A 13,206-nucleotide genomic window follows, 5' to 3' on the forward strand; every position below is an offset into this window, starting at 1 on the left:
ATGGTGCCGAAGATAAAACAAGTGAAGATGAAAATGAGACAAAGGATGGTTAGGGAAGGAGAGAGATGAAGCCAGGAGTGAGGTTCGGGCACAGAATACGTGCAGTGTGGGTCTGTGCACTTGGCAGTGTGGCCAGGGAGAGGTGGCCTGAGCTTCTTGACATTCAGGGCAAAGAGACGCAGTTCAATGGCCCAGTGTCTGCAAGGCACATGCAAACCATTTGCTCAGAAGTACAATTTCTGACCCTGAGACCAGAAAAGATTTGCCCCAAGAGGATTTATAAAGAGGATCCTGTAACGTCCTGAGCAGTGTGCTGGACAGCAGCTGTCTGGCACAGACGCTAAGTCCCCTGCGGCTGTATCTTATGATGTGCCTGTGGCCGGAACACAGCTCTGGGTACGACGGGGATTCGAGGGAAAAGACAGTGTAGTCCATAGGACGCCATGTTCAGTAAACTACAGATTAGGGCGGTGATAAACTGAGCTCCAAACAGCAAACAGCTTTAATTTCCTCAGGCTGTGGGAGGCAGTCAGACATGCACACGTGTACACATACATGTGCATGCCCCCTCCCCTGGCCCGCCCCCTCTAGGCTCAGCTTCCTCTCTGTTGTCTGGCTCCTGACTGGGGGCCCCAACTAGGAGGAGGTCCTGCGTCCCCCGGATGCTCCTTAGCATGTGGGACCCCATCACAGACAATGGGCTATTTCTGTTGAATCCACACCTACTGCCTAGAACCTGAGGCTAGAATTTTAAACTGAGATAAAACCTCCTAGGCCAACCCCTTCCCTTCATAGGTAAGAAAGTTAGAGCCCAGAGGGGGTCATCTTCTACCAGAGATCATGCAGGGACGGAGCAGAGGCTGAGGCTTGGGGTCTCCTGGTTCTCAGTCCGGTTCCCTAAGCTGCCACTGCAAAGAAAGATCAAATTGGGATGTCGTTCTGGAAGGCAGATCTCGTAAGATGATTCCTCATTGGAGCTATGGAATAGCTTTAGATTATATAATTTTATTCAAACTGAGATGGGCCAATAAATATAAATGTGTGTGCGTGTTCGCTGTTTTAAAACATTTTAATGTTTAAAACATGATTTACTAATGCTGCTGAGGATGTCTAGAATTTGATTTACTGCATAGTATTGAATGTTTATACTTGTTCCTTACAGAAATTCTTGCCAAAGAGCCATTTTATCTACAAGAATAATAAATAAGTCAATATGCGGCTGGTTGTGCACATTTTTCCCATATGCAATGGTGCTTGGTAGATGTATTTTGCATGCAAACACCGCAAAGGTAAATGGGGAGACACACGTGGATCCCTGAAGTCCAGGTCTTGGCCAGTGTCAAAATCAGGCAGTGAATCTTGACCTAAACCAAAAAAACAGTGAGTCTAAGTCTTAGGTGATATTTGGGCTTTGGGAATAAGGGATCCACACCTATGTGTACTTAGCCGTATGTGTGTATTTATTCCTCCCTTCATTCCTTCACTCATTCAGCAAATATTTATCAGACATCTATGTTTCATTCAGTAGCTTAAATGTAGGATAGGTTTTTGCTTCGTGGAAATTCAAAGATAACAGATACAAATGCCTCCAGCTTTGTATTTACAAAGCACTAGAAGGCCTTTTTATGGGCTCCTCGCAAGAATCCTACGGATGGCAGGGCCGGAAGGAGTCAGGTTACCTGAGTGGAAGTGACAGTGTTCCTTTTGTTTATTCTTATCGCGCCCCCCCCCCCATTATGGAAATAATGCCCACTGTTAGAATGCAGACATATTTAAAAAGAATGTGAGAAGGCAGCCTGCGCCCCACCTCAGCCACAGTTAACAGCACATGCTGTGCTACAGAGCTTTCATGCTTAGAGACATGTGTGTATACATGTGTGTGCATATGGTTATAGATAAGATTATTTTTTTCTTTACATACATGGGGTTATGCCGCAACATAATTCTGTAACTTGATTTTCCTCCGCCGCACACCCTGTCCCCGTGGGCCTCGGTTTGGATGAACACGTCGTGCCACATCCGTTTGTGCAGCTCCAGCTTGCTCTTGTTTGTGGCAGTGTCATTTTTCTTTGTGAGAGTGTAGGATGTGTCTTTTGCCTTTTTCAGCCTTTCTTCTCTCTCGCCCGTAGGTAGTCGGTCTTCTCTTGCCCAACCAGACACTGGCGTCCACCGTCTTCTGGCAGGTAACAGTCTCCCGGGACACACAGGTGCCAGTTAAGAACTCCCTGCCCTGATGCCCTGCCCCGTCCAGGCCCTGGGGTAGAGTCAGTCCCCCAACCCCTCCGCCAGCCCGGAAGCCACTCGAGGAAAACCAGCACGTTGGCCCCACTGAGCAGGTCCCCAGCTGCTGGCATGTCTCAGGCCATTACATATCACTGTAACCTTTAGACAGAGGTGATGGGAGCCGGGTGTCTTCACCTGGATCATGATGGCTTGCTGGTGGCCACTTGTCTTATAGTTGGTGACCTCGAGGCCCACAGCCTCATTTTGATGCCAGCCCCACCCAAATCTGTAGGGGAAGGTAAACCCACCCCTACCCCCGAGGTAGTGAAGTGCATCGCAGACCCTGCTCTCTGCTCTGTGAAAACAGTTGAGGATGTCCCTGTGTATGTCTGTGCAGGGAAAGAGGGGCAGGAAGAAAAACCCATCTTCTGGGAGACAATGCCAAAGGGTCTTCCTCGAACACAACTCCTGACAGCACGTGTGTCTGGTGCTAGAGGTGGTGCAGGGTGCTGGGCTGGGAGATTCTCCAAAGAAGTGTGGGGTTGTCAGTCATTCCAGGGGCCTTGCTGGCCCCCTTCTGTCCGGCGAGTGATATACTAGGGATGACATGGCAAAGGCGGTGGGCCTGCTGGGGCAATGAATGCCATAATTCCAGGAGGGGGGACGGCTTCTGGATCGGGGGGGACTGTTGGGGTGAGCAGCACCACATCCTGGTTTGCCAGGAACTGAGAGGTTTCCCGAGACTTTCAGTGCCAGCACCAGCACAGTCCCGGGCAAACCGGGACAGTTGGTCATGCTTACTGGTGGGAGAACCATCTGTGAGCTGCAGACAGCGTGCCATGTCTTTCTGGGGGTGTGTGGCTCCCACCCCGGGGCCCAACGCCTGGCTTCTGGGGAGGTGACCACTCCTTCCCTGACTTCTCTCTCTGTTGCCTTTCAGTGGCTGAACCAGAGCCACAATGCCTGTGTCAACTATGCAAACCGCAATGCTACCAAGGTGAGCGTCAGGCCTTCTCCCCAGGGTGGGGTCCAGGTGGGGTGACCTAGTTGTCCTCCCTACAGTGTGACATGCCACCATTGGTGGCTGCCTCTTCTCAGTTAAGGATTGCCCTCCTCTAGGTGCCTTATTTAAGCTGCCAACCCTTCACGTGGAGCGGCAGACTCGGACCTCACCTGGCTGAGCTCAGCAGGAGCGTCCAGGCTGGCTTGGCCTGGGAGGGGCTGTTTACATGACGTGGAGCAGATCTGTTTAGAGGGCTGTGGGGGGTGCAATGTAAGGGATGGATTCCGCTGGCTTCAGAATTCTTCTTGAGCAGCTCCCACACCCAAATCTTGGATCAGGACAGTGTCAGCCACGCGGGGGGCCAGTTCCCCTAAAGCTTCCTCCAAACTTGCTGGAAGCTGCCTTAGTGCCCCCAGCTCCTGACTGCTGGCCACAAAGCCACAGGACTTCTGAGGGCTGAGAGTCCGAGAGGACTGGCTCCTCCTCCCCTGAGTTCCCTGCATGCCTGGGACAGCTCATGGTGGAGGCCCAGTCACTGGCTGTTGTCCAGGAAGGCTGCTGGGCCCCTGCTTTGCTGGCAAGGCCACCTGTCCCTCTGTTCGATTCTCCCTTACTTTAGTCCAAAGGCAAAGGGAGGGGAAGAGGCATCTTGGTCCCCTTCGGGGGGCTGTCAGTTTGGCGAAGGGGAGGGCCTTGGCATTTTCTACCCTTGGGGGAGGGAGGGGGACTCAGGAGCTGGCCTGGGCCGTAGGAACTTGAGGAGCCTGATGCTCTGAGGATCCCCCGACCTAAACCTCCACCCAGGTCTCCCAGGGGCTTCACACACGTGCAGCTCTGTGTGGATGGGTGCTGTTCACCTTACGCAGACATCTCCAACCTGCAGTTGCAGTGGACAAGTTCCTCGGCTTTTCCTTCATGTTCTGTGTTGGAAGTTGGGCTGTATTCATCTATAGAACTATCATCTTTGACACAGAAACCTAGCCGCTGCGAGGGCCGCCAGGCCTGTGAGAGCCAGCCTGGACACTGGCGCGCCCACCTGGAAGCGCTGCACCCGCCGCACGGCCTGCTTGCAATATGCAGCCTTCCTAAACCGGACGCCACCGGCCCTTGCTGTTCTCCACCCCCAGCCCGCACTGTCTGCCAGTGACCTTTCTAGAGCAGGGCAGAAGTGGAGCGTGTTTCCACGTTTGGCCTCCATGTTTGGCCTCTTCCTTCTCACCCAGCCTTCCAGGCTGGTGGGCGGGGAGGCTTCTTGCTGGCCGGGGCAGTTTGCAAGGGTGGAGTGCGGGAGCCTTGGGCACCCAGCAGGCCTGAAATTCTGCCCTGTCTTCCAGCCTTCACCTGCATCCAAGTTCATCCAGGGCTACCTGGGCGCTGTCATCAGTGCTGTCTCCATTGCTGTGAGTACCTCCTCCCCACCTCCTTCCTCTTGGTCCTGCTGCTGTCCCGCCCCATTCGACTTTGCAGGTGGACCTTGTCTGAGGGCCAGGGCCGGCAGCGGTGCGGTGGGCAGCTTCTGTGGGTGGGCTGCCAGGGCAGGCTTTCTAGCCAGAGAAGGGACTCTGACAGAGAGAGAGCACAAACTGGCACCTTGGAGGGCAGGTGGGGCGCTGGGGCGGTGCCCGTGGGGCCGTGGGCAGCATGTCTGCCCGAGAGGGACTGTGGTTACCTAGCATCTTCTCAGAGGAGCTGGTCTTCATGCTCCAGGCCGCAGCTGAGGGGAAGGGCACGGGAATGACCCTGGAAGGTTGGCCCCTGTGCCGGCTCCCCTTCGCTCAGCTCCCGGGTTATTCCCTCTCTGTGACCGTGGTCACACAGTCTCGTGTTCATTCCTTCCCAAAGACCTGTAAGCTCCCCAAGACAGGGACATTAGGCTCCTTTTGAGTCTCCCTGGACTTTGAGACAAGAGCAGCCACTCAGTAGGAGAGATGTGTAGACTGTGAGTGTAGGATGGATGGTGGGTGCCTGTTTCCCAGATGAGGGCAGAGGGCAGGTGACATAGTGAAGGCCTGGGCCAGAGCCACAGTGATGCTCAAGCCACCAGGACCTCGTCCCACCCTTGAGCCCACCTCGTGCCTCCGTCTGGCACTCTCTAGATCCCCACTGGGAAGGCCTCCTATGGCCGACTCCAGAGGGCGAAGGGTCCCTTCACATCTTTGTCATTTCATTCATTACACAATAAACACATGCAATTGGCAAGAAAAAAATAATTTGAAAATGCAAATCAAAAAACATTCACATAGCTGGGCATGGTGGCCTGTGTCTATAGTCCCAGCTGCTCGGGAGGCTGAGGCAGGAGGATCACTGGAACTCAGTAGTTCAAGGCTGTAGTGAGCTATGATTATGCCTGTGAATAGCTACTGTACTCCAGCCTGGGCAACATAGCAAGACCCTATCTACAGAAAAAAAAAAAAATTTCACATATAATGAAAGAATTCACATATAATAATCTTTTGGTAAAACCTACTTTCTGCATCTTTCCAGTGTCATTAAATGAATACTGTATGATAATTGTTCACAACTATGTAATAACCCATGATGCCATGCATCATAGTTTATTTTGCTATTCTTCTAAAGTAGGGATTTGGGGTTGTCCTGAAATGGCCTCATTTATTTTACTCCCACGTAGACCAAGTCATCTCCAAATAGCTGTGAAGTGGGACATCCCATCTCATGCCCAAGATCTCTTTCCTTTCCTAAACCCTTATGTCTTAATGCAAGCGAGAAGCCAGACCTTGCAAATCCTCTTCGACGGCTCGCCAGGAGACAGCTCACCCAACCCTGGTTGTCCTGCAGCCAGCATGAGGCTGCATTTGGAAGTCGTACAGACTGGGGGTCCCTGATTCTGGGGACTTGCTGGGCTATGGCCAGGCTCTCTCCTGAGCAGGGAAAGGGCTCACTCACCTCCTCCTTGTTCCTTATGACGAAAGGAGTTGGTGGTCTGCCTGGTGAGAAGCGTGAAAATCCCCTTTCCTCCTCTGAGAACTGAGGGTGACGTGGGGAGGAGCTGGGAGGAAGAGGCCACATAGGGATGTTGAGTGGCTCTGAATGGAAAGGGCTTGGGAGAAAGGGATTGTTGTCCTGGTGGGACTCGCTTCTCCTGCAGGCCTGGGGCTCCAGGAACAGGAATTCAGCTTCTTCCGAGAGCTCAGGGCTCTGTGTCCCCAGTCCTCACTGTCCCACCCAGGGGCCCATCAGCCATCCCATCCCAACCACTTCCCTGGGCAAGCCTAGCCCAGACTTGCGGGGTAGGGATTCTGAAGGCAGGCCCAGCGGAGTTACTGGGGGACTTGGGGCCCTCCAAGGCTCCCAGAGCTGGGGTCTTGCCCGGCAGGAATGAGGCCTCTTGCTGGAATGTGCCTGTGCTGGGGACGCCCTCCTCCCTCCTCCCTGCCTAGCTCTGGCACCCCCCTCCCCCGCCATGAGGAGCCCTTCCCTGACCACTCCAGCCCATACTGCTCCCCCCACCCAGGTCCTAGAAACTTCCGTCCTCCCCACTCGCACTCTCACCGTCTCCCGTCCTCCCCACGTTCTGCGTTCTGAGCCCCGTCCCAGCTGAATTACAAGTTAGCCAGGGACAGGCACTGTGTCTTCTCCCCCCCAGAGGGGAGCACGGAGCGCTGCTCCATAAATACTTATTAATTAGGTTGCTGATTGATTGCTGGCCTCAGGAGGCCCCTCTCCTCTCCCATCCGCGAGTCGTAGCGGTGGCGGCGTCCCTCCGCCTGACGTCTTCACACAGTGAGGGTCTAACTCCGGCAGATGGAGTGGAGTTTCTGACTTGGAAAATCTGCAGCTTGCTTGCTTTTCTTTTGTGTGTGTAAATCACAAAACCTCCGGAGAAAGGGCCTTTATTTTATTTCCCTTTCCCTTGTTCTCTGGAACCCCAGGTCCCGCAGCCTCATTAACTGATCTCTGCTTCAATTAGTGACAAATCCCCTCCCAGGGCGAGCCTGTTAGGAGGAGATGACCTGCAAACAAGTGTCACGGCCCCAGTGGTTGGCCCAGCTCTGGCATTAATTAAAACGAGTCCCTACAAGCAGGTGGCGTGGATGGGGGCTGACAGGCCAAGAGCAGGTCCCAGGGACTGAGGGTGAGCTGAGTGGAGGCCCGTCTCCTCTGTGGTCCCTGGAGAGCCCTCTTGCCCTCTCCAGAGAGCCCTGACCCTGGCCAGCAACTTCCAGAACCAGGGACCCCCGTTTGCGTGCCCCCAGATGAGTCTTATGCTGGTTGCAGGACCACCGGGGTGGGATCAGCAGCCTCTTGGTGAACCTTCTAAATAGATTTGGCAATGTCTGGCTTCTTGCTTGAGAATAAAAAAGAAATTCCGTCTTAAGTTATTTTTGAAATCTAACAGTTTGCTGTCTTTTAACAAAGGAAGCCTCTCTCAATCCTCACTGTTCTTTCGTTCCGGAGTTTGTGCGGAGCGTTTCTGTGGGCAGCCCTCATGGGCCCTGGCTGCACAAGGGTGACAGGAGGCAAGACCCATTGCTCCCGTCAGGGGTCTGTGGCATGCCAGGCACTTTACAGGAACTGGGAGCCACAGAGACCGGCGTGTCCTCCGAGATGCTGAGGAGGGAAGCTGAGAACACTCTAGTATAGTCAGAATTATGACGAAGGTGACCCTAGCGTGTCATGGGACCAGGGAAAGGGCCCCTAAGAAACACAGAGCTGACTCATAGGACAAACCAGCGAGAGCCAGGGGAAGGCAGGGCAGAGTGTTCCAGAGAGAGGGCCCAGCACACGCAGAGGCATGCAGGAGGACAGCGTGACAAATTTGGGACGCTCAGAAAATGAGTGTGGTGCCAGGTGGGGAGTGCCAGAGACAAGGCGATGCTGAGTGAGGAGCAGGACTGGCCATGAAGTCCCACAAGTGCCTTGCTCAGGAGGCCGAGCCCGGAATCCGACATGTGCCCAGGGACCTGGGCGTTGCAGGGGGTGTGGGCAGAAGTGGGCTGGAGGAGGAGTGGGGGGGCTTGGCAGGCCCAGCACACGGACCACCCTCACGGAGGCAGGATCCTGGCTGAGGGGGAACCTGGGCTGGAGAGGAAGACTTGGGGCTGAAGTCCTGCATGACTGGGCAGGAGCTGGTTGGTGGAGCCAGGTGATGAGAGATGTTTTGTGCCCGTGCCTCAAACCCTTGCCCTTCAGGTGGGTCTTGGCTGGCTGAGGCCTTTCCCCATTGGGACAATGCTGACCTCCTTCCCAGAGGCCTGGGCCTAGGGGGTCCTTTCTGTATGAGATGCAGTGATCGTCTGTTAACCTTCACTACCAGACACTGGAGTACAAGGAGCGGTCCCAGGGGATCCCTGGGCTGAACCCTCCCTCTGGTTCCCCTGCCTGCTGGCAACTGCACGTTCCCTTGATAGTCAGACTGGCAAACAATCATAATAACAGTCACAACGGCTAACACTAGCAGAGCGCCCACAGCGCTCCAGGCACTGCTTAGGCGCTCATCCCCATTTCATAGATGCCGCCGAGGTGAAGTCAGTGACAGCTTACCCAGCTTAATCGCACACTGTTCTGCTCCCCCTGTGGCATGAGGAGGCATAAGTCATGTTCCCCGTTTTCCAGGTTGCAGGAACTATTACCATGCCCCCTGGTGTCAAGGCCCTCCCTAGGTACCGCTAGAGCAGTGGGCACTGGGAGAAATTTTTTGAGAGCTTCTTTAGGTGTAAGAAAGTTAGACCCTCTGCTCACCTTCATTCTTGGGCCCTAGGCCTGTGTTTTCTGGCCAAAGCAGCACATATTTGTCCCTGGTCCAGAGTATGCCCTGTGTCCTGCAGGACAGGGCCTGGCTGACTCTATGGTGGAGGGTGTACTTCTTGGGGTCTGATGGAGGTAGGGTGACGGTACCTGTGAGTCCTGGACCACATTATTGTCTTCCTGCTTTCAGTGAGTGGCTTCTGGGTTGGAGGGCCCATTGCACGGACCCTGTAGCAGCATCTGAAGTGTTCGGAAGCCTGCAGATGGTGATGCTGGCAGTGGCGAGTCAGACACGAAAAGCAGCCCAGCATCTATTCTGGGGAGGACAAGTTGTTGTCCCCTCCTACGTGGAAGGAGTCTGGTGTAATTGGTTTCCCAGCAGCCGACCCCCTGGTCCCTGAGGGGCATGGTTCAGGGGTGTGGTTGGTCACTGTTGCCAGCTAATAAGCCACTCAGCTGCAGCTGGAGCTGACTGACACTTTAGCCCATGAATAACTCTGTTGCAGCCACTTGGCCACTGTGACAGAGTTACAGGCTGCCCCTACTGCCAAGCAACAGGCTGACTGGGGTCAGAGGACAATTGACCTCTGTGGAGGGTCATGGGCCTATTTGGTTACCAAGTTTGTTCTACAAAGCATGCCCTCTGGTGGACATTTTTGGTACTTCAGAGATTCCTTGACCTTTCCTAGCCCACCCTGAGCACCCCTATCCTGCACCCATGCAAACCCCTAACCATTGGTTACATTATTATCCAATACCCAAGAGTGCATCTAACTTTTGATCACATGCCATCCCTCCTTTTAGGCAGGCCCCCTTCTCCATTGTTCTCCAGGCCCCTTGGATCCCCAGAGGGCAGGTGCCAGTAGAGTCTATAGAGCCAGCTGTAGACTGTCCTCTGAGTGCCCTGCAGACTACCTGCTATTTCATGCCTCTGAACCTCTGCCAGGCCCTTCCCACTTCCTACCTGGCTGCCTCTTGCTCACCTTTCCGGGTTCAGTCAGGTATCCCCTTCTTCAGAAGCCTTCATGCCCTTGGGGCCCACCCCCTCTAGGCCCTTGTCCTAATGGAGTGGATGACGTGATCTACCCGGGTGTACTCTTGGGCCTGTGCATGCAGGATGTAGCACACAGCAGCGCTCAGTGTTTGCTAGGGTGGACAGCAGCCGCTGACAGGGCAAGTCTCCTTTGTGGCTCTTTTTTTTTTCCTTCCGGCTTCAGAAATCATTCACTTCATTTATTCTAGGAATGGTTACTAAGCACATACTCGTTTCACCAGGGACCAGGAATTCAGTGAGGAGTTAGAGAGAAACAGGCCCTGTGTCCTAGCACTTAGGGTCTATTGGAAGAGGTGGATACTTGGTAGAGTCCACAGGTAAAAATATTTCTGTGCTATTCAGTATTTTAATCAGATACATGTATTACTTTGATTCATGCATTTTTAAGAAGGTAAATATATAATATGCTTAGAGACTGTGATAGTTGCATGGAAGAAAGTTCCAGGTTCTTTGAGATACTATAAAAGAGGAGCCCTGAGTGAAGAGGGAGCTTCACACTGAGGCTGAAAAGCAGGGAGACCTGGGGGCCAGTGCTTGAAGGCCCTGGGGAGGATTGGCTCCTGGGAGGAACGGGAAGGTGGCTAGGTGGCCGGAGCCTTCCAAGCAGGTGAGGGTAAGAGGTCTTGCAGGGCTGTGCGGCTCTTTGGGTGCTGTGAGCAGCCACTGAACACCTTTAAGCAGGTCACTATGCTCTTTTTTTTTTTTTTTTTGGAGAGTCTTGCTCTGTCACCCAGGCTGGAGCACAGTGGCATCATCATAGCTCACTGTAACCTCGAACTCCTGGGCTCAAGCGATCCTCCTGCCTCAACCTTGCAAGTAGGTGGGACTACAGGCGTGCACCACCACACCTGGCTAATTTTTTTAATTTTTTGGTAGAAATGGGGGTCAGGGGAATCTCATTATATTTCCCAGGCTGATCTTAAACTCCTGGCCTCAAGCAGTCCTTCCGTCTCAGCCTCCCAAAGTGGCTATGCGTTTTCCAAAGCTCACTTTGGCTGCTGTAGAGAATAGGTCGGTGGGTGTAAGAGTGGAAGCAGGGGCCCGGTTAGGAGTGGGCTGTCACCCAGGGAGAGGTGACGTGTGCTAAGTGGTGGGAGCAGAGGGCGAGAAGAGCCGCATTCAAGATATCCAGGAGCTAGAACCACGAGCGATGGTTAGATGTGGGCTGGGAGAGACCCGTGCCCAGGAAGGCTCTGAGGTCTCTGGCATGAGGAGCTGAGCTGGGAATGGGTGAGCAGGAAGGGTGTGGGTGAGGAGGAGTGCAACAACCTTCGTTTTGGATGTGTGAAGGTGGAGTGCCTGGAGCCCCTGGAAACAGAGGCATCCGCCAGGGCGGGACATGCAGGCTGGAATGAGGAGGGGCAGTCCAGGTGGGAGAGGGATGCAGGCGTTGCTCCAGCCCCAGCCAGTGGCTCCTTGCTGGCGTTGGAGAAATCAGGCTGCTTGTGGCCTGGAGAGCCCTTGGTATTTAAGGATGCAGCCGCCAGTCACATAGCTCATGACACTAAAGGTTTTGTGTCATGGAGCTCCCACTGCAGGCACAGTTCTTGGTGCTGGTCAGCCCTTTTCCTGTCTCGGGGGACTGTCAGGAAGCTGGCCTTCCCTCCTCTTCCTCTGGCCTCCTGTTAGCTGCCCACGGTAAATTCACTAGCCTGGTAGCCAGAGCCTGGGGAGGAGTGGTCAGAGAAGGCCCGTGGCTTCCCTCAGGCTGATGCTGATGCCCGCGGAGCCTGGGGTCAGGCCTCTCCCAGGACCCTCGCGGCTGGCCACGCAAGAAATTCTTGTGCAAAATCCGCACCCTGTTTGTTTTCCCCCTCTGCCAAAATGGAGCTCCTGTTTGGTTAATTTCTATTTTGTAGCTTATTTGGAGGCTGTTAAAACAGACCCTGGGGGACCCTCAGCAGCAATTGTTCCATATCTCATTATCTTTCCCAAACCCGATTATTAGCTCCGAGTTTTCTGATTGCTAGCTGCTGTTCGTGATGAGTTGTGTGCCATTAATGCCAGCTGGTTCCCTTAAACAGGACCCACCATGCCAGGGAAAACGAGCTGGCATTCAGAGCCACCAGCCACTTGGCTTTTTAATTTTAATGGGCTCCACCAAATGTTCCAGGCCAAAGGGCCCCTGAGGAACTAGAACAGACGGCTCCCAACCCCCGGTCTGCAGCCCACCCTGGGTTCCTTCCAGGCTGTGGCTGTCCTAGGCACTGGGGCAATAAGGCCTGGGCTGGGGGCTCAACGAGGGGCGAGGGTAAGTGGCCACTTGCCTCCTCATGTTCGTACCCTCTCTGCCTCGGGGCCATCACTGGTGTGTGGGCAGAGTGACCTTACTGAATCCTCATGAGCTCACAGCTACACACGTGCCCAGGTTTTCTCCCCACTTTGCTGGCTCCTGGCCCCTTCCCTGGGCTCGCGTATATTGGCCATGCTCTCAGAAACATACGTGTTCCTCATTAAATGTCACCCCATCCAGGCTGGGGAGACCCTAGTGGGCTTCAGGGAAGAGGAAGCCAGAGAGACCTGGGACCAGAACACTGTTTTTTCTCTTCTTTCTTCCTCCCTACCCTGGGGTCCTGCCTGCAGTTGGGGAGATGGGATGGGTGACCCACTCTGGACTGTGCCAGTCCTAGCCAGTGGGAAGAATGGCTGATCAGGCAGGAGAAGGCCTTGCAGGGGCTGCGGAACAGGTCTGAGTGTTTGCTACAACTGATGGCCACCACTCATCCTTGCCCTGCACTGCACTCCAGCCCTGCCCACCCCCAAGAGGCTGCCGCAGGGAGGGGTCCCAGCCTCCCTGCTCACTTCCTCGAATGGCCCCTGCTCCCCATCCTTGCACTTCCTGAATCTTCCCAAATGAGCATGTGGGGTTTTGAACCCAGAGCTCCTGACTTCCAGCTGCGGGGGTCAGGGATGTCTCAAGGGTCAGGAGCCGCCTTCTGTGTTCCATTCCTCTGGAAGCCCCCAAGCTGGCCTTTGCCAGGGAGGCTCTTGCTATGCAAATGTGCCATTAAATGGCATGCAGATGTGAAAGCATCACTCCTTGAGATGGAAGACATTGGAAAGTGAGTAGCACAGCGGTAAGGGCAAAGCTTTGGAACTCTCAGGCCCTGAGTTCAAATCCCAGCTTTACCTGCCTCAAAGCAGCTGTCTGGCCTTGGGCAAATTTACTTAACCTCTCTGAACCTGTCTCTTATCAGTAAAAAGGGCCTCTCCAAAACAC

The 13,206-nt window shown here is 54.2% G+C and overlaps 1 protein-coding gene across 7 annotated transcripts in view; it reads left to right on the top strand.

Moving 5' to 3' along the window:
- The window catches only part of SFXN5 (sideroflexin 5), a 111,592-nt gene that overhangs the window by 54,403 nt on the left and 43,983 nt on the right, over positions 1 to 13,206 (top strand). For all 7 annotated transcript variants that reach the window (XM_069495106.1, XM_069495108.1, XM_069495107.1 and 4 more), the window contains 3 exons: positions 2,130 to 2,183; positions 3,164 to 3,220; positions 4,561 to 4,626. In XM_069495106.1, coding sequence (XP_069351207.1) covers positions 2,130 to 2,183; positions 3,164 to 3,220; positions 4,561 to 4,626 — 177 coding nt within the window. The remainder of the gene's footprint in view (positions 1 to 2,129; positions 2,184 to 3,163; positions 3,221 to 4,560; positions 4,627 to 13,206) is intronic.

The sequence above is a fragment of the Eulemur rufifrons genome, chromosome 19 (genome assembly GCF_041146395.1).
Source record: "Eulemur rufifrons isolate Redbay chromosome 19, OSU_ERuf_1, whole genome shotgun sequence".
In the NCBI taxonomy this organism is placed as follows: Eukaryota; Metazoa; Chordata; class Mammalia; order Primates; family Lemuridae; genus Eulemur; species Eulemur rufifrons.